Here is a 19,362-nt window from a genome sequence, read left to right as displayed (position 1 = left end):
TGTCCTCACCAAATCTGTCTTGATGAAACTGGCGGTTTACTGGGCCCATCTTTTTATTCTCCCAGCTAGCATAATTCATTCCATTAACAGGATTTCCGCCAAATTTATCTGGGGTGCTAAGGCTGACCGACGCAAAATCCATCTGTCTAAAATGAATAGCTTATCGATGCCAAAAAATCTCGGGGATTGGGGTCTTATGGATCAAAGGTTGTTCGGAAAGGCTCTGGTTTGCAAAACAATGTGGAGAGGCATCTTTGGCGCTAATCCTTGGAGTGCTATCATCCATCATAAGTATCTAAAAGGTAGAAGTTTGGAGTTCTGATTCAGGTTCGGCTCTATTGGAATTAAACAGGGTTCTGCAATTTGGCACAGTTTCAGAAAAAAATGAAAAATACTTCTTAAACGATCTGAAATGGAGGATGTTCTATGGAAGGAATATCTTTATTGGTATCGACTCTTTTGATGGCTATAGGGGGATTCTTCATGTTCCAGACCCTCTTCTTTTTGTCCTTCACAGAATGGGCATTTTTACATGGGACAAGATCATTGCGGATTGGAGGGGCCTTGTGCCTATTCTGAAGGACGCTGCCGAAATTGGCCTACCAGCTGCCTTGTTATCATCTTGGGAAAATGTCAAGAATGCTCTAGGGGAAGGAGGGATAAAGCGTGCCGAGCCAGAAGATCATTTAGTATGGTCTCTATCACATTCTCATTCGACAGCAAATGTAAAAGATATCTACTATGATCTTGTTTCCAAAAAGATTATGCCTGCAAGACAGATTTTTCCGTTGGTATGGTGGAAACTCGGTTGTCCTCTCAAAGTGATTATCTTCTCATGGTTAGTTTTCTACAACAAAAACTTAACATGGGAAAACTTGAGGAAGAGATGGTGGCACGGCCCTAGCAGATGTGTGTTGTGCGAAGCTGAGGAGGAGACAAACTTTCACATGTTCTTCAAATGTGCGGCCTCCCAACAAATGTGGTATGATTTGTCTTCTTCTTTTCGTTTACCTCACCTGGGTTTCATTTCTATTCATGCAGCTTTCAATTGGTGGGGAAGACAAGAGGAATCTAAGTGTCCAATCCTTCCCATTGTGTTATGGTGTGTCTGGAAATGGAGAAATCTAAAGATTTTTGAAGACACAAATCTCCCTTTCAAGTCTGTTGTGTTAAGCATATCCACTCTCGATGAATCGATCCATAGTTAGGATTAAGATCCGAGCAGGTTCTTGGTTTGGAGCGAAGCAGAGCGCCTTCGACGTGGGTGACCAGGTGATCTACCGGCTTCCTTCACCTGGGGAATTCTGCTACCCTGTTTTGACCTTTCTGCATTGTCAAAGTTCCTCCGGCGGATGTGCGAATGGCAGCCGAATAAGTTCTGAGTGATATTTCGAGCACAACTCTTTCGTTGTTTTTGGCTATGTTTGTCGTATCAGACCATCTATCAGCATGTTTCGACGTTTATATGTTTTTTTTTTGTGCTTCGTTCATTTCAATATGTTCCTATATGGATGCCCAAGGTTTTATATGTGACTCTCATTTATTTTCCTTGTAAAATCTGTACAAATATGTCTTTCTAGACACTGGTCACCTTTTTTATGGGAACCACAAGCTACTATGTACTCTACAGGTTATGTTGCATATATTGCCTCAATATATATATATATATATATATTTGGAAAAAAATAAAATAAAAAAATAAATCCTTTCATCCATAATTCCACTAATGTCTTGTTTTTTGTGATGTAGACCCTAAACATGAGATAATATAGGAGCCACATGTAGAGGAACCACATGTTGTGATAAGAGAGGCATGTTCCTTCTAGGGCATGTGGGTGGTTATAGATTTTTAGTGTAGCTATTATGTTATCACATTAATTTTTTTTTTTAAATTTGATTCAATCCATATGTGATAGCGGCCAAGATGAATTAATTGTTCTTAAGATGGGTGAAACATATAATAACACATTTGTATTTTCATTTATATGACCACTCTTCATATATTGGGTCATGAGAAAATGATCTAGTCAAAATTTTTAATGAGGATATTGATGGGTGATTAGGCATATCACATTGCATCTTTCATTCATTCCTTAATAACTTGATTTGTGGTTATGATTAATGTAACAATTCGATTCATGTCCTCAACCATATTTAATTATAGGTTAATTATAAGTAAAAGTAGGGGAGAGTTCATTGTTAGATCAGTAAGTTCAATTTTTTTAGTGTTGCATAAGTGCTCTCATACGGTTAGATTGATCTTGTGAAATGCTCTCAATAGGTATGTTTGATATCCTCTTAAGTATGGGGGTCTAAAAGTAGTAATGATGATCACTCAAAAGTATTTATTTATGGTGAGGAAAGAGCATGAAAAATGGGTATGTAATAATGCTCCTTTCTCAGACCAAACTAATGTCGTTGACCCAGGAGATAGCTTGGATGAATTCTTAGGATATTAGGTATGTAAATTGACTCCTTACTTCGTCAAACTAATATATCAGGTAAGTAACACAGTTTCTTGATATAACTAGACGTGTCTATGAGAAAAGAGCATAAAGTACTAGCCTTATCTCCCCTACATCATTCATGGGTTTTTTTCTTGTCATTTTCTTATTGTTGCTTTTGTGGTTTATTTCTCTAAGATAGTATTGATTCTTTGTTAGTTTGTTGATTTTTGATAAATTTATTGGTTAATTTATTAATCAGTGTATCCAATGATAGGGGTGACTTCATTCATCTCATTGATTCTAAGGTAGGTTGATGATGTGATACCGTTAGGTTGGTTGGCTGGTGATATCTTCTATCTATCATATGCATCATACTCATCATCTGATTTGTGGGTGTGATGGATATGATGATTCGTAGTGTTGAAACCTAATCCTAAGGGATTGGGAAATTCATGAAAATTTTTAAATAGCAAAATAAAGGACATTGGAAGATGAATCCCAATAGTTTCCCTCTCCTCGTATATATCCATGTTTTCTCTTAATTCAAAAATAAATTCATTCATGGAGTCATTCACCTAGCCTGACATGAAATCAGAGCGAACCCTATTTTTAGTTTCCCTCTATCTTGTAACTCTTATTTATTTTGCCATTATCCTCTGTCTTGAATGCATTGTCCTCTGTTGAAGCGTTGGAACCTATAATAGTTGCATGTAATAATTTTAACTCTCTTGTGGACAAGTTTGCTTAAAGAGAGAAAAATTTTGGGAAGAAGAAGACGATTGCTCAGTCTCCTGAAGAAGTTGGATGCCTTGCACAAAAAGAGAAGAATCAAGGACAAGGTTCTTCTATAGGAAGAGTTGGCCGAAGAGGACGAGGAAGGAAGAATTTTAGAGGGAGGGGGTATACATTTCCAAGGAGAAAGGTATGATTTTCATTGCATATGGTGTAATAGAAATGGTCATGACGATTCCACATATAAGCTCTCATGGGACAAGATTAGATAGGAAAGGGACAAAGAAAAAGGAAAATCATTAGATAAAGGGAAAGGTAAAGCACCGAAGTCTGCTCATTATGTTGTGGCACATTGCAACGTTGGAGTAATTGAAGACTTATTTAATGCTTCACTTGCTTCATGGAAAGATGCTCGGTTTCTTGATTCAGGAGCAACATGCCACATGACTTTTAGAAGATATTTCTTTGAATAATTCAAAAGAAATGTTGATGGAGTAGTCTACTTTACAGGTAAGTCAAAAATCAAGCCATCAGGGCTTGGCACCATTAAGCTCAAATTGCTTGGTCTTCCAGGCTTTCTTCTACATGATGTTCTATACCTATTGAAGTTGAAGAGAAACTTGTTGTCTTTGGTCCACATCCGTCAACAGGGATACTTATTCACATATTTGATGGTAAGGTTTAGGTTAGAAAAGCATTAGATAGCTCACTTGCCATTACTGGGATAGAAGAAGAAAGACTATGGAAGCTGCAAAGAACCTCTGCTTATGCACATAACTTTTCATAGAGTTCTCACTATGGTGAAGGTATACTTCCATCAAGTCTTTTACGGCATACTATATTTGGACATTTAAATTATGATATCCTTTTTTTGTTGAAGAAAAATGATGTTACTAGTTTGCCTACAATTCCTAGGAAACTTAAGCAATGTGATGCTTGTATCTTAGGAAATCACAACAAACAATGTTTTCATGATTCTCATTTAGAAAACTTGAACTCATTCATTCTGATTTTTTTGGCCCAATGCCTATTCCTTCTGAAAATGGTAATAAATACATGATGACATTTATTGATGACTACACAAGAATGTGTTTGGTATACCTATTGAAGAACAAATTTGAAGCCTTTGAAACTTTTAAGAACTTTCATGCATGGAATTAAAATGATACACAATCTTATATTAGCTCTCTTCGTATTGATAATTGATCTGAAATGGGGCACTAAAGGCTTCTTGTCATGCTTACAAGAACATCTCCCACTCCAAAGCTTATATATTCCCAAGATCTATGCTTATGATTGATAATTTGCGGAATTAAAAGAACTGGAAATAGGTGTATGCTTTTTGTTTGCCTTTAACTGTTAAGTGCTTTAAGTTTATTTGCTTAAACTAATATAAAAACATATAACAGAAAATAATGCAAATAATAACCAACACACATAACACCAATATAATTAGGAGTTCACCCAAACATCTTGGGCTACGTCTCCATGAGCTCTAGTCAACTCAAATAGGCTCTTTGGGATTATGGCTTAAATTCTTTTACAAGTAACACACTCAACTCCATAGGTTTACAACTGAACCAATGGGCTTAGAATGTTATCTTTATCCCTGGCTATTTGGCTCTCTGGCCCTCAGCTCTCAGCTCTCAGCTCTTGGCTCTTGGCTCTTGGCTCTAGCTCTCGGCTCTCGCTCTCGGCTCTAGGCTCTGGCTCTCGGCTCTGGCTCTTGGCTCTTGGCTCTTGGCTCTCGGCTCTTGGCTCTCATCTCTGGCTCTTGGCTCTCGGCTCTAGCTCTTGGCTCTTGGCTCTCGACTCTGGCTCTCGGCTCTTGGCTCTCGGCTCTCGGCTCTTAGCTCTCGGCTCTTGGATCTGGTCTCGGTTCTCGGCTCTCAGCTCTTAGCTCTCGGATCTTAGCTCTCGGCTCTGGCTCTCAGCTTGTTATGCTCTTAACCTGCAAAATGATACCCAAATATAGAATATGCGAAGAAAAGATACACAGAACACATAATAGCAATGATTTTATTATTCAGAGAGTAATGTTCACTTGCCTCTTCGAGGGGCCAACCTCCAATAGACCAGAGCTCGATTACAAAATAAGACACAATGCTCCTCGCAGGGAGTCTCTATCCTTTATATATGACTCATACATGCAATACCACAGACCAATACCGTGGGTTTTATTAATACCATCTATCTAATACTACGGCCCATTTGCAACTAACTGTGGTTCCGTCATTAATTGCGGATTAACCACTTATAATTATTAATATGGGCTTTATTGATTCTTGACTATGGCGTGATCCCATTACATAAATAAGGGGGTTAGGGTGGCACCCTAACATGCCCTCCGCCTTAAGACTAGCCTTGTCCTCAAGGCTGAAGCTTCGGAAACTGCTGAAGAATAGTGGCTGGTTCCCAAGTTGCATCTTCCGGAGAGGTTTCTTTCCATTTGGCGAGGACTTCCTTAATCATGCAGCCGCGCAGTTGCTTGTCTCGTGTGTCTAGGACCTGTTCAGGTTGAAGCCAGATGGACCCTTCTTCTTCCAATTCAGGTAGACTGGTCTGAATTCTGCAATTGTTCCTAATCACTTTCCTGAGGCATGAGATATGGAAAACTGGATGGATTTTTGCAGCAGGTGGCAAGGCCAACTTGTAAGCCACTTCTCCAATGCGCTGAAGTACTTGATATGGTCCGTAGAATTTGGGAGATAGTTTCTGACACCCCTTGTCTTTGAGTGATGTTTGCTTATATGGTTGTAGTCGTAAAAAGACCTGATCCCCTTCTTGAAATTGGCGCTCGGAGCGATGCTGGTCTACTTGTTGCTTCATGCGGTTATGAGCTTAATGAAGATTCTCTCGAAGATGGGCGAGCATGGTTGCGCGGTGTTGTAGGAGTTGATCCACTGCTTGTACTTTTGAGCACCCCTTGAGATAGGAAGTAGGTGAAGGCGGGAGTTGACCATATACTGCTTCATAGGGAGTCATTTTGGTGGTGGCATGATAGTTGGTGTTATACCACCATTCAGCGAGAGGTAACCACTGTACCCAAAGGTGTTGCTTTTCTGAAGTGAAACACCTAAGGTAGGTTTCTAGACATTTGTTGACGGCTTCGGTTTGACCGTCTGTTTGCAGATGATAGGAATTACTGAGTTTTAGTTGAGTGCTTTGTATCTTGAAGAGTTCCTGCCAAAAATTACTGGTGAAGATCGGGTCGCGGTCGGATACAATAGAAGTGGGCATGCCATGCAATTTGAAGATCTGATCCATGAAAGATTGAGCGACCAAAGTTGGTGTAAACGGGTGGGGTAGGGCGCAGAAATGAGCATACTTCGACAGTCAGTCCACAACCACCATGATGACTTAGTTGTTACCTGACTTTGGAAGACCTGTAATGAAATCCATAGAAACCTCCTTCCAAATTGATGCCGGAATGGGCAATGGTTGTAATGTGCCTAGTGTGTTGACGGTTTCCCCTTTGTGGCGTTGACAGACATCGCATTCTGCTACGAAAGTAAGGATGTCCTTTTTCATGCTTGTCCAAAAAAATGATCTTCGGGTGTGCACATACGTCTTCTGAAAGCCCGAATGTCCTGCAATGGGAGATGAGTGCAATTCTGCCAAAATGCAACTTTTAAGGGTGGATGTTGGTGATATTACGACTCGGTCCTTGTAGCGAAGAATATCATCCTGCCACGAGTAGCCCTTCGTGGAATTTGGATCTACCTGCAATTGAGAAATGAGTTGGGAGAGCCCGGGGTGTGAAAACCATTCCCTGCGAGCCTCTTCAATCCATTCTGGAATGGGGAGGGAAATTGCTAGCAGAGTACTTTCCTCCTCAAATTGGCGAGATAATGCATCTGCTACACTATTGTCTTTCCTTTTCTTGTAAATGATCTCATAATCATATCCCAGCATTTTGGCGAGCCATTTATTTTGTTGTGGGGAGGATAGGCATTGCTCCAAAAAATATTTAAGACTGTGATGATGTGTGCGGATTTGGAAACGTCGCCCCAATAAGTAAGGTCGCCAGGTCTCGACTGCATGTAAGATGGCCATCATTTCCTTCTCGTAGGTAGATTGGCCCAGATTCCTCCCACTTAGTTGTTGGCTTGTGAAGGCCAACGGTCGCCCTTCCTGCATTAAGACCGCCCCACTTTACCCGAAGCATCACATTCAATGACAAAAGATTTGGTGAAGTCAGGTAGTGCTAAGACTGGAGAGGAACACATGGCATTTTTTAGAGCTGTAAAGGCCTGTTGTGCTTCCTCATTCCAAAAGAATGAATTTTTCTTTAGGAGTTGGGTGAGGGGCTTCGCTATGCGACCATAGTTGCGGACAAATTTACGATAATAGCCTGTGAGACCCAAAAATCCTCTCAAGCTCTTCAAGGTCTTAGGTTGAGGCCATTCCTGCATTGCCTGGATCTTTTTGGGGTCCACCTTGACACCAACACGCCCCACAATGTGGCCCAAATACTCTACTTCTGCCATGCCAAACGAACACTTGGACATTTTGACAAGTAATTTATGCTTGCAGAGCATTTGCAAGAGTAGATCTACATGTTGAAGATGTGCGGCCCAAGTGCAACTATAGATGAGGATGTCATCGAAGAAGACAAGGACAAATTTCCTGAGATATGGTTTGAGAATGTGGTTCATAAGGCTCTGAAAAGTAGAGGGGGAATTACAAAGACCAAATGGCATGACCAGGAATTCATAATGGCCTTCATGAGTTCTGAAAGCAGTCTTGGGAATGTCGACTTCCTTCATGCGAATTTGGTGGTAGCCTGAGCGAAGATCCAGCTTAGTGAAGAATTGAGCCCCATTGAGTTCATCCAGCAAATCATCAACCACCGGGATGGGAAATTTATCGTTGACTGTCAACTTATTGAGGGCCATGAAGTCGGGACACATCCGCCACTCCCCATCTTTCTTGAGCACCATGACCACTGGGGATGAATAAGGACTAATGCTGGGACGAATGACACCTGCTTCCAAAAGTTCCTTGATGATTTTTTCTATTTCATTCTTTTGGGTGAACGGATATCTGTATGGGCGAACATTTGGGGGTTGGGCCCCTGGAACCAAGGTGATGCTATGATCATGTTCCCCTCGCGAGGGTGGAAGCTCATGAGGCTTGTCAAAGACCGGCAGATGGTTATTTAAAATTTGTTGCATCTCAAGATGAATGGGCAGAGGCTTGGTTTCGACTGCCTCGATGGCATTAAATTGAGCTACAACTCCATGATTGCCCTTTTTTAACAATTTTTCCATCCTATGCGAGCTGATGATAGAGGGGGCTCCCGCCTGGAGTCCACGGAGGGTATGTGTGTAGTTGTTCTGCTTAAAACTCATATATAACTCCTGGAAATCCATTGTGATTGGCCCAAGAGTGCGGAACCATTCAGCGCCGAGGAAAATGTCGCAACCCCCCATGTGTATGGCAAACATGTGGGTTTCCAACTGATAATCCCCCATTTGAAGTTTGACATTTTCACAGCGGCCTTCACATTTCATTGTGCCTCCATCCGCAATTTGAACTTGGAAGTTAGAAATTGCTTGTACAAAACAATGCACTGCTTCTGCGACTTTTTAATGGATGAAATTATGTGTACTTCCACGATCAATCAAGACTACTACTGGGCGATGTTTAATAAAACCTTTGATTTTTAGAGTTTGAGGGGAAGAAATCCCTGCCAAAGCATGCAACGAAATAACTGGTTCGTCAGAGACATTGTCCTTTTGGTTGTCTTCTTCTAGTGGCTCATGTTCCTCAAGTGGTGGATCTTCCTCTGTTGATCTGTAGTCAGTGGCATCAATTTGAAAAAATTTGGGCTCCTTGCATTTATGACCTGGGAAGTATTTTTCATCACAGTAGTAACATAGTCCTTTCTTTCTTCTGTCAGCCATTTCTGCAGGGGACACCTTTTGGACCTTAAGTGTTTGAGTCGTGTTGTGAGCCTGTGGGGGGCGACCTTTAGCGGAGAAATTTGGGCGGCTGTATTGGGCTGCTAATGCACGTTCCACGTTACGAGCTACCTTGCAAGCCTCCGTCCGTGTGGGAGGGTGGTGTAGTAGGACTTGAGCTTTGATGGCTTCTTTAAGACCGCTGATAAAACATTCCGTGTAGAACACATCTGAGAGACCCCAAGTACGGAAGGCTAAGGCTTCAAAAGCTGTAATATATTCATCCACTGTACCAGTCTGTCGGAGCTTAGTAAGACGTCCCAAAAAAGATGATTCCTGGTCAAAGCGGTCTTGAAGAGCTTTGGTGAATTTGGTCCAAGTCCTAAAAGGTCCAGCGCAACGTTGATGCCATTCCCACCATTGCCACCTTTCATTGTCCAAGTACATGCTCCCCAACATAAGTTGAGTCTCATCATCATGTGATTCAGTTTGAAATACTGCTCCATTTATGCTATCCATGCCGACGGGTGAGAACCGTCAAATTTATGCATATCCAACTTGGGAGGTCGTTGGGTGTGCCAGACGTGAAGAGAGTGGCTAGACTCACCCTCATTGTGTCCATTGCCATTATACTCCTCCTCGTGGGCTTGCTCCTTGCCCTTCGGGATTATTTTCTCGACCATGCTACATAGTCCACTAAGCTAAATGTGGAGGTTTTGCACTGATTCTTCATGTTTGTCCATCCTTTCATTGGCCATCGCTTGAGCTCTAGTTTCTACCATACACCAACCTGATTTTTTGAAAATTGGGACCGCCTAAAAAAAATTTCCACTAAGAAGTGAATGGTACCACCGTGCTCAGCTCGTCGTCCTAATTTTGATGGGCTAGATCACCAATAAGCGCCCCGAAAGATCGCACACCAAAAGTCCTACAAAAATTATACCCCAGTATAGGAACCCTTCACAACAACTCCGATCTGGTGGATCTGAGAGATCTGAATGGCGGATCTGATAGCTCTGGGCGGCGGAACAGACTGCTTCTGTGGATCAGATGGACCTAATAGATTAGAATGGCTGATCTGTGAACTCGAGACTGCGGGGCTGATGTCTGCTGCTGCTGCACCCCTTTGCACAAGCGGATCTGGAAGAGATGATGTGTGATCCCCCGATAGAAAAGGGAACTATGGTCTTGAGGAGTCTCACGTGCTACAAATCGCAATATACATAAGGGTCTGGCAGTAGTACTCGGCCCAATGTTTCAGGGCTCTAACTAAGGAGGATCGACCGTACCCTTAGCCGTACAACCCGACTACCCTATCGTACGGGCGAGTAATCTCTCCGAGTGTTGTTCTCGGTGTAGTGTAGCCGCAAGACGACCGACGGTTTATCTATGGCGAGGTTTCAAGGGAGCCTAGGGGGCTTCCGATATACCCAAAGGGTACATGGAAGACAGTCTGTGCGTGGTTCTGTCTAATGCGCTACTACTCGAAGGGGTACCCACAGGGGTTACAAGGGAGTCCAACAGACGTGACCACCTCTTGTATTTCCTGCGTGCATGCCTCCCCAAATCCGCAGGTTTATGCGCTCAACGACAGATCCCGTGGTTTAAAGACGCCGGAACACATCTCTAGCCAAAAAAAAAAAATTGCTAAGAAATGGAGATCCCACCGGCCCTGGAAAGTGCTCTGATACCACTTGTTATGCTCTTAACCTGCAAAATGATACCCAAATACAGAATATGCGAAGAAAATATACCCAGAACACAAAATAGCAATGATTTTATTATTCAGAGAGTAATGTTCACTTGCCTCTTCGAGGGGGCAACCTCCAATAGAGCAGAGCTTGATTACAAAAGAAACTATAATTATGTTCTAATCCAGGGTTAATGAATTGGGTTTTATGAATGCTTCAACATGAATATATTTTATTGCAACATTGTGTTGATTGGTGCTAGAAATATGTCAACCAAGGGGGTCTCCCTGATGTGAAGTCCCAATTAGACATCACATCGTTTGGAATAGGAGCCCCATCCAGAATATCAACCTAGTTTCCATATATTCTTACAATTTATCCTTGGCTTTAACTGTTGGCAAGAGAGAGAAGCGCATATGTGCCTTTGAAAAAGCAAGCAAGTGTACATGATGAATGTTCGGTTGCAGGTGTATCAAGGTTCTTCTACTGCAAAGGGAGGAAATGTGAGCCTCTAAGAGAGAGGTAATAATAACACCCAAGTAAAGGCACACACAAGCAAGAAAGAATCGCCTAACATCAAGCAAAATAGTCCACATAGATTCGACGATTGTTACAACCATTACAAAACATTCTCAATATGATAAGCACTAAAATAACCGAAATAGTTCAATTGCTTTAGTACAAGTGAAGGCTAACATGAATCATAAACATTTATAGAACAATCTTACAAATATTCACATTCCATGCATGAAAACATGTTGGCCATCAAGCTTCAAGTGTTAAGAAAAAGTTCCAAGACACATGTATACAATGAACATCACTAACTCCAATAGTGGAGCATTGGAGCCACGACTTGCTCCCCAAAAGTATTGACTCTATCTCTCTGATGCCTTATGGGAGAAGCTAAGGTGAAAATTCCTTTTCATGAAAAATGAGGGTGTATACATAACAAATGGGGCGATCCTTCATTTCCCTTATTACTCTTGTACTACCCTCGTGATTATTTAACTTCTCATCACTTTTTGACTTCCTACACGACTTTTCATATTACATAAACGATTGTTGGACTTCCACTTTACATTACATTTTCCAATATAGAACTACATAATCCATGAATGATGTGGCACTTGATGGCTCATGACATGTCATGACTCTGATGACATGGGCTACATGATGACATGACAATGTCAAGTCACTTTTTGTTGCTACTTTCTTTGTGTCTTCTTAAAAATATGGTGCATGTTTTTCTTCTTCCTCCTCCTTAAGACTTGAATATAAGGAGTCTTCAATGTGGTCTTGCTCTTCCAACTCCTGTTATGATCCAGTGTTCCTTCATCTTTTTGTCTAATTATCAATCTCCTCAGCTCCTTAGGTTCCTTGTAGCATGGTCTCCTTCTCCATCTCCTTCATCATCATCCTGACATGACAAAATAGAATACCTACGACTGAAATCCACCCATGAAAAGACGACATCATTCCGATAAACCCATAGCCTAAGATGCTTCATGAGATCACTTTTTAGGGTTGAACTGTTTGAGTGACTGACTCATGGATTGCATAGTTCCATAGGCCAAGGTTTGGGACTGAGGCTTGAGATTGTGTAATATGTAGTTCAGGATGGCCAGGGTCAAAGGATTGTGCAGTTGAGAGACTTAAGGACTTCGGCTGGAGGCTTGAGCCTTGATACTGCGTAATGCGTAATTATGGAGGCATGGGCAGAGGGATTGCGCAGTTGAGGGACTCAAGGGCCCAAGCTGGAGGCATGAGTCTTGAGACTGCATAATGCACAATTCTAAAGGCCTGGGCTAAGTGAATGCGTAGTTGAGGAACTCAGGAGGTCAAGCTTGAGGCTTGAATTTTACCAATGTACAGTTCATACAAGAGATACGCAGTTGAGGGGTTGATGGAGTCAGAATCATCAATATGATGGTTGTCCAAGACTTTAGATTGATCAGGCAAGTCGATTCTATTTGATTCATCACAAAGATTCTTCGATTCATTATCAGACAAGAGTGAAGCAACACCATCTTCACTTAGAGGACTATGGAAAGGAGAAGAACGATCGAAACAATCCTCACTTTCTTATTCCTTTACCTGTGAAATGTGACTACCTTGCATTTATTCATTGCTTAGATTTGGAAGAGATGGTAGAGGATGACAAGTATCCAAATTAGATTCAAGATTTAAATTATGAGTGGTAATGTCATCTTGCGAAATGGAGAAATTAGCCTTCACTGATAGCCTTCATGAACCATTTTGGGATTTCCTCCATGGGATCTGAATCTTGAAAATTGGAAGGGGAATGAGAAGCCAGATTATGAATTTGATTAGCAAATTTCCCTAGTTTATTATCATCACAAGGAGGCACCCTCATCGAAACTGGAAAAGGAGGAGGACAAGGAACAAAAGGAGTAGTAGGTTCCTCCTCTGAAATTCAAGGTGTCTCATTATTTACAAGAGTTGGCGGAGTAAAAACATAAGAGGGTTTAGATTCTCCATGCAAAGAGATATAAACCAAGTGCTTAAACTTTTGTTTAAACAAATCTCAATCTATGTCTTCTCTCGGAAGTTCGTAAAAAAGGTGGAAGAATTGATAAGGAAAAATCCTCAATTGATTCATTTCTTAGTTGACTAATTCTTTTAAGAACATGCTGGTAATCATATCTGTCAAATGCTTTATGAAGCTACTTCACAAGTTGGTTGAATGAATGGATAAAAGTAGCAAGTAATGTGTGTTATCATCTCTTAACATGACCTTTAAATGTGAGGGTGAGCAATCTAGCCATGACATATTTGCAATGTATTCCACTAGAAAGGAAAAAACAGATAACTTGAAACAAATGTTCATGAAGAGTTAATTCACCCTCGCCATCAAACTTAAATTAGGACAGGTTATGAAAAACTTCTGCAAGGATGGTAAGATTAAGCTCTTTAGAAAAACATCCCTGGATTATGATTTGGGGAAGAGCCATTTTGGATAATATATTCAAAGCAGACTTAATGGGCACAACCTGGCATCTGTCCTTCCTTCTAGCGCCATTTCTTGACAAGTGTTGGAAATTCGTCAACTAAGGGGGTCTCCCTGATGTGAAGTCCCATTAGACCTTACACCATTTAGAATAGGAGCCCCATCCGAAATATCAACCCGATTGCCATATATTCTTACAGGGTTGCCTTGGATTTAGTTGTCAACAAGAGAGAGAAGCACATATGTGCCTTTGAAAAAATAAGCAAGTGTGCCTAGTGAGTGTTCGGTTGCAGGTCTATCAAGGTTCTTCTAATGCAGAGGGAGGAAAAGTGAGTCTCTAAGAGAGAGGTAATATTACCACCCTAGTAGATGCGCACATAAGCAAGGACGGATTGCCTAACGTCAAGTAGAATAGTCCACATAGATGCAATGATTGTTACAACCATTACAACACATTTTCAATATGCTAATCACTAAAATAACCGAAATAGTTCAACTACTTTAGTACAGGTGAAAGCAAACATGAATCATAAACATTTATAAAACAGTCTTACAAATATTCATAGTCCATGCATGAAAATGTGTTGGCCATCAGGATTTAAGTATTACGTAAAAGTCCCAAGATACATGTATATAATGAAAATCATTAGCTCCAATAGTGGAGCATTGGAGCCACTACTTGCTCCCCAAAAGTACTGACTTTGTCTCTCTAATGCCTTATGGGAGAATCCAAGGTGAAATGTTTTGTGCATGAACAATGAGGGTGCATATATAACAAATGGGGTGATCCTTCACCTCCCTTATAACTCTTGGACTAAGCTCATGAATGTTTGACTTCTCATGACTTTTCGACTTCCGACATGACTTTTCACATTACATAGACAACTCTTAGACTTCCACTTTACATTACATCTTCCAATAAAGAATTACATAATCCACAAATGATGTGGTGCATAATGGCTCATGACATGACATGACACTTGTAATGTCCCCTAATAATAAGAAATAAAATAAAAGAATAAATGATAAACAATAAAGAAAAGATAATAATGGTAAATAAATAGTAAAAATTAAAAACAAGATAATAATAGTAAATAAATAATAAATAATGAAGAGAATATAACAATAATAAATAATAATACTGAAGTTCTAAATAATTATATATAAAATTAAACTATAGAAATAAATAAAATTAAACTATAGAAATAAATAAAATTAAAAAAAAAAAAAAGGTAAAATAAAATAAGAAACAGTTAAATTAAGAGAACTATAAAAATACCCGGTAGCCGACTGTAATTTTTGCCAATTTTGTTTATGATGAAAACTGTACATAGATATGGATATCATATTATATGCTAATAGATCCTATGTGATCTCGAACAGGCTATACAGACAGACTCTTTTGATGTTTTCTAATGTATAAACTCGGATATATCACCCTGCGTGGTGGATTTTGCATGAACACTACAACATATGCTAATCAGCATCTACTATATGTAATTTTCCAAATATAATGAAAATTACTGATTTTTCTAGTGGAAAAAAAGAACTATAAAAATAGTAAAAATAAGTAAAGTTATCAAAAAGTAAAAATGAATAAAATCAAATAAAAATCAAATTAAGTAAAACTTAAAATAAAGAAATAAAAGTTGCATGTTGACACATGGAATGTGTGCATGCAGACCCTTTCTGTTGTTTGGTCTATTTAATAAATGATGAGGAAGATAAAATTCATCATTCCTTTATCCATTCTCTTGGGAGAAAAATGTTGTGAGACAAAGGATTCCCTAGCAGTAGTACGTTGATTGAGGGCTCGGGGGTGGTCAGTTGTAGAAATATTATGTATAGCTAAGCCGATAGAGAGTTTTCCCCAAAACTTTATTGAGGTTAGAGGGATTCAAATAGTATTCAACTCTGAAATCACAAGTAAGGAATATTATCGACTTACCTTTGTGCAGCTGAGCCGATTGAGAGTTTTCCCCAAAACTTTGTTGAGGTTAGAGGGATTCAATTAGCGTTCAACTTTGAAAGGTAAGTCATTTATGCTCGTGTTTTTGGAAATTCTATGTGAATTAATGGAATAGTTATGTGTTGATTATTAATTATATGATTGATTTAATTAGTTACACATTTTAATTTTGGGGTTGTTACATATGGTATCACAACGTTTTCAACTCTATATGGCCTCTAAATATATGTTTGAAAAAAATAAAATATTTTATTAGATTTATCAACGATTTTTGCTTCCCATAAAAAAAAATAAAAAATAAAAAATAAATAAAAAAAATTCGTTATAATAAATATAATACACCCCTTTTTGTTACAATATATACATTCAAAATAATGATATCTAAAATTATATATATTTGTTAAAATTAAATTATTTTAAATTAAATAATATTATATAAGCTATTAAATAAATAGCAAGCTTAGAGCGAAGTTGCAATCCTAACACTATAATATATTATTTTTAAATTTATGATTAAATTGTTTTAAATTAATTCTAGAAAATTGTCACATATTTCGTTTATGATAAGGAATGGTAATTCTTACCATTTTTATTTTTATGTTTTTTATGTAGGGCTTATATTTAGGCCGATAGACCTTCCTTTGAGTGAGCTTTTCGCCTACATTTTGTTTCTATGCTTGACAGGTTTTCAACTGCCATATAGTTGACATCTGTCGTGCAATTCATTTCTGTTTCTCCTCTTCAGCTTTTTGCTTTTCCTATTTTCTTCCACGACCATTTCTATTCCTCCTGTTTCCGCTTTCTGCGTTCCGTGGGCGCTCTGCATTCTTCGCGTGCAACTTTTGTTTTCCTCATATCGTCAAGGCCTCACCTTCAGTGGTCTCGTCCTCTTATTGGGTGTCTGAAGTGCTCTTAATCTTGTTAAATGGTATGCCACAGATCTTCATGGTTCATCGTGCTTGTTTTTAAACCCTTTATTTGTTGGGTTGGATTCTGATAACATTAGTATGTTTATTTTTTGCTTATTTGTTTGGCTTTCTCTTATATTTAGGCTCTACCCGGTTAGCACACTGATTGCCCTAGCTTTAAGCTCGTTATTGTTGGCAGTGGAGGAATTGGTGTGCTATAAATAGGGTTTATGTTCAGTTTTGTCTGTTTTCTTTTTAAATCGGTAAGATTGACCGTAATATATTTTGTGAATCAGGGAAGACAACCTTCGTGAAGCGTCATCTTACCGGGGAGTTTGAGAAGAAATACGAGTGTGAGTACAATATGATTTGTTTTTATAATTACAAAGCTTCTGTATGCACTGTCTTCTACAATAAATGGTATTTTGTTTGGAGGTTTTTTCCATTTTTTTGTTGTTCTTGGACACATTTGAATCCCCATCACAATTTATATTGATGTGGTTGGCTTTTAGATTTGATATAAACAGTGTCACTAGGTCGCCCCATGGAGCGGTGTTGTAAAGGTTTTCAGTCATGTCCCTCTTCGTTTCAGGGTTTACTGGGTTGTGTTTTCCAGTTTGCAGCCCAACAAAAAATTACAAATATCATATCCTATTTTTAGTGGTTCTGCAGTTTGATCTACAGTCTTTACCATAAATATGCCCATGGACAAAACTTCAAATATGATTTTCTTCATTAGCAGGCAGATCTTGGGTTGTGTAAATTAGAAAGATAATATAATGCCTTAAGCCTTAAGAAAAATCTTGCCATTTCCCCTTTCTTTCTCCTTACCTTCTTACAATCAGTTTTCTAATTAAATCACTCTAGGAGATTCAACCACCAATAATTGCATATACTTATTTTTTGGGATTCTAGTAACTGAATGTTTCCTTGATACGAAGAATCTTAATCATGCATTGTCATAATTCTCTTTGTTGGATCCTTTGGTAGAGGAGCGGTCTCTTGGGATTTTACGAAAGTAGTGTTTTTTGTCATCCTCTACAGGTGTAGTAGACACCTGTTGATTGGAGCACTGTACATTTGAGCTTTTGGGGTGCCTTTTCAACTTTTTGCTTAAAAAGGTCCTACATGGATTTAAACTTGGATCGATCCCAAGAGAACTTTTGACTTATCAATTCTATTTTCCCGTGTTAATATGTATGTAGTGTGGGCTCAGTAGCAACACTTTTTAACCTCAATATCAATGACAATGGAGAAACTATGAGCCCCTTTTTGGTTCCTTTTTATCAACGCTCTGTTTTACTCGTTTATGTCTCTTTATTTTGAAATTTAATTTAATTTAATTTTGAATTTATAGACAGACCGTGTTATTGGTTGTTTTGATCAATATTGGTTTGATTTTCCTGTTTCTGTTGGCATTTTCCTCGTTGAATTGGCAATGGTTCTGTATTTTTCCACTTATATTCATTTGAATTTTAATTTAGTTTAATTTTGAATTTATAGATAGACTGTAATATGGGTTGTTTTGATCAATATTGGTTTGCTTTTCCTGTTTCTGTTGGCATTTTCCTGATTGAATTGGCGAGGGTTCCGTATTTTTCCACTTCTATTTATTTGTTTCCTTCTTATTTACTGATTGGGATTTTGTTTGTTGCAATATTCATGGGCAATGTGCTGTTATCATGTTTCATGTTACTGCACGATTGACTTACAAGAATGTCCCAACGTGGCACAAAGATCTTTGCAGGTATCTCTTTTGCAGAGGGGTTGGATCTCTAAGTAGAAATGAAGGTTCTTAATTGTGTGGTGGCACAACTGCCTTAACTGATTAGCTAAATATCTTTGTGAATTTCAGGGTGTGTGAGAACATTCCTATTGTTCTTTGCGGAAACAAGGTTGATGTGAAGAATAGGCAAGTGAAAGCTAAGCAAGTTACTTTTCATAGAAAGAAGAATCTTCAGTACTATGAGATATCTGCAAAAAGTAACTACAACTTTGAGAAGCCATTCATGTACTTGGCATGGAAGCTCTCAGGGTGAGCCTTTAATCTAGTTTCTGATGCTCCCTAATATAAATGTTATATTAAAAAATTTGCATTGATTCTATAATGGGTTATTTTTATAGGGATCCAAACCTTCATTTTGTGGAGTCACCTGCTCTTTCTCCTCCTGAGGTTCAGATAGACCTTGCAACCCAACAGCACTAAGTAGAATGCTATTATATATATATATATAATTTGTTCCATTTCTAAAAGATTGAAACTTTGGCTTACAATCTTTTATGTTGTCAGGTACGAGGCAGAACTTTTAGGAGCTGCGGCCCAACCCCTTCCAGATGACAATAATGATGCTTTTGAATAGCATTGTTAAGATGCTTTTGCATATTTAGGGATTGGCGGATTCAATTAGTTTTGTATCATTGGAGTTTGCTCTTGAGTTCCGACATTTAACTCTGATTTGTATTTGGGGCTTAGAATAGCATTATCGCATCTCTATATGTGATTTGGGTACTATGCAGATGTTTTCATCGGTGGAGTTGGCTAAGCTATCTTAGTTCAACTCCATTACAAAGCTATTTTTATATGCTAAGACAGTTTTTTCCGTTATATACTCTTGCACATTTTGCACAAGAACTTTTTGTACTCTTCAAATATTTCAAGAATGCTCAAGTGCCTTTCGTTGTGTACTGTTGGGGGAAATGCTAGTTGCGATGATTGTTGCTTGTAATATATTATGGCTTGT

At 39.0% G+C, this 19,362-nt stretch overlaps 1 protein-coding gene across 1 annotated transcript; it reads left to right on the top strand.

Annotated features, from left to right (window-relative positions):
• The first annotated feature begins 518 nt into the window (after window positions 1-518).
• On the top strand, window positions 519-18,981 carry LOC149169987 (GTP-binding nuclear protein Ran1B-like). The gene is made up of 5 exons (XM_089425411.1): window positions 519-791; window positions 18,208-18,368; window positions 18,477-18,656; window positions 18,746-18,823; window positions 18,912-18,981. The coding sequence occupies exons 1-5, from the start codon at window positions 519-521 to the stop codon at window positions 18,979-18,981; spliced, it is 762 nt and encodes a 253-aa protein (XP_089281537.1).
• Window positions 18,982-19,362: the final 381 nt, after the last annotated feature.

Source organism: Pinus tabuliformis, chromosome 4_2 (assembly GCF_031772625.1).
Source record: "Pinus tabuliformis cultivar Carrire ecotype Pingquan chromosome 4_2, CPIR1, whole genome shotgun sequence".
Lineage (NCBI taxonomy): Eukaryota > Viridiplantae > Streptophyta > Pinopsida > Pinales > Pinaceae > Pinus > Pinus tabuliformis.
Note: the sequence above shows the minus strand (reverse complement) of the source record. Positions and strands in the feature narration are given on the sequence as shown.

Coding starts and splice junctions, on each gene's coding strand:
- LOC149169987 (XM_089425411.1), top strand. CDS start 519: ATGGGCATTTTTACATGGGACAAGATCATTGCGGATTGGAGGGGCCTT. Junction 792..18,207: donor CAAGACAGATTTTTCCGTTG/GTATGGTGGAAA, acceptor TGAATTGGCGAG/GGTTCCGTATTTTTCCACTT. Junction 18,824..18,911: donor GACCTTGCAACCCAACAGCA/CTAAGTAGAATG, acceptor TTATGTTGTCAG/GTACGAGGCAGAACTTTTAG.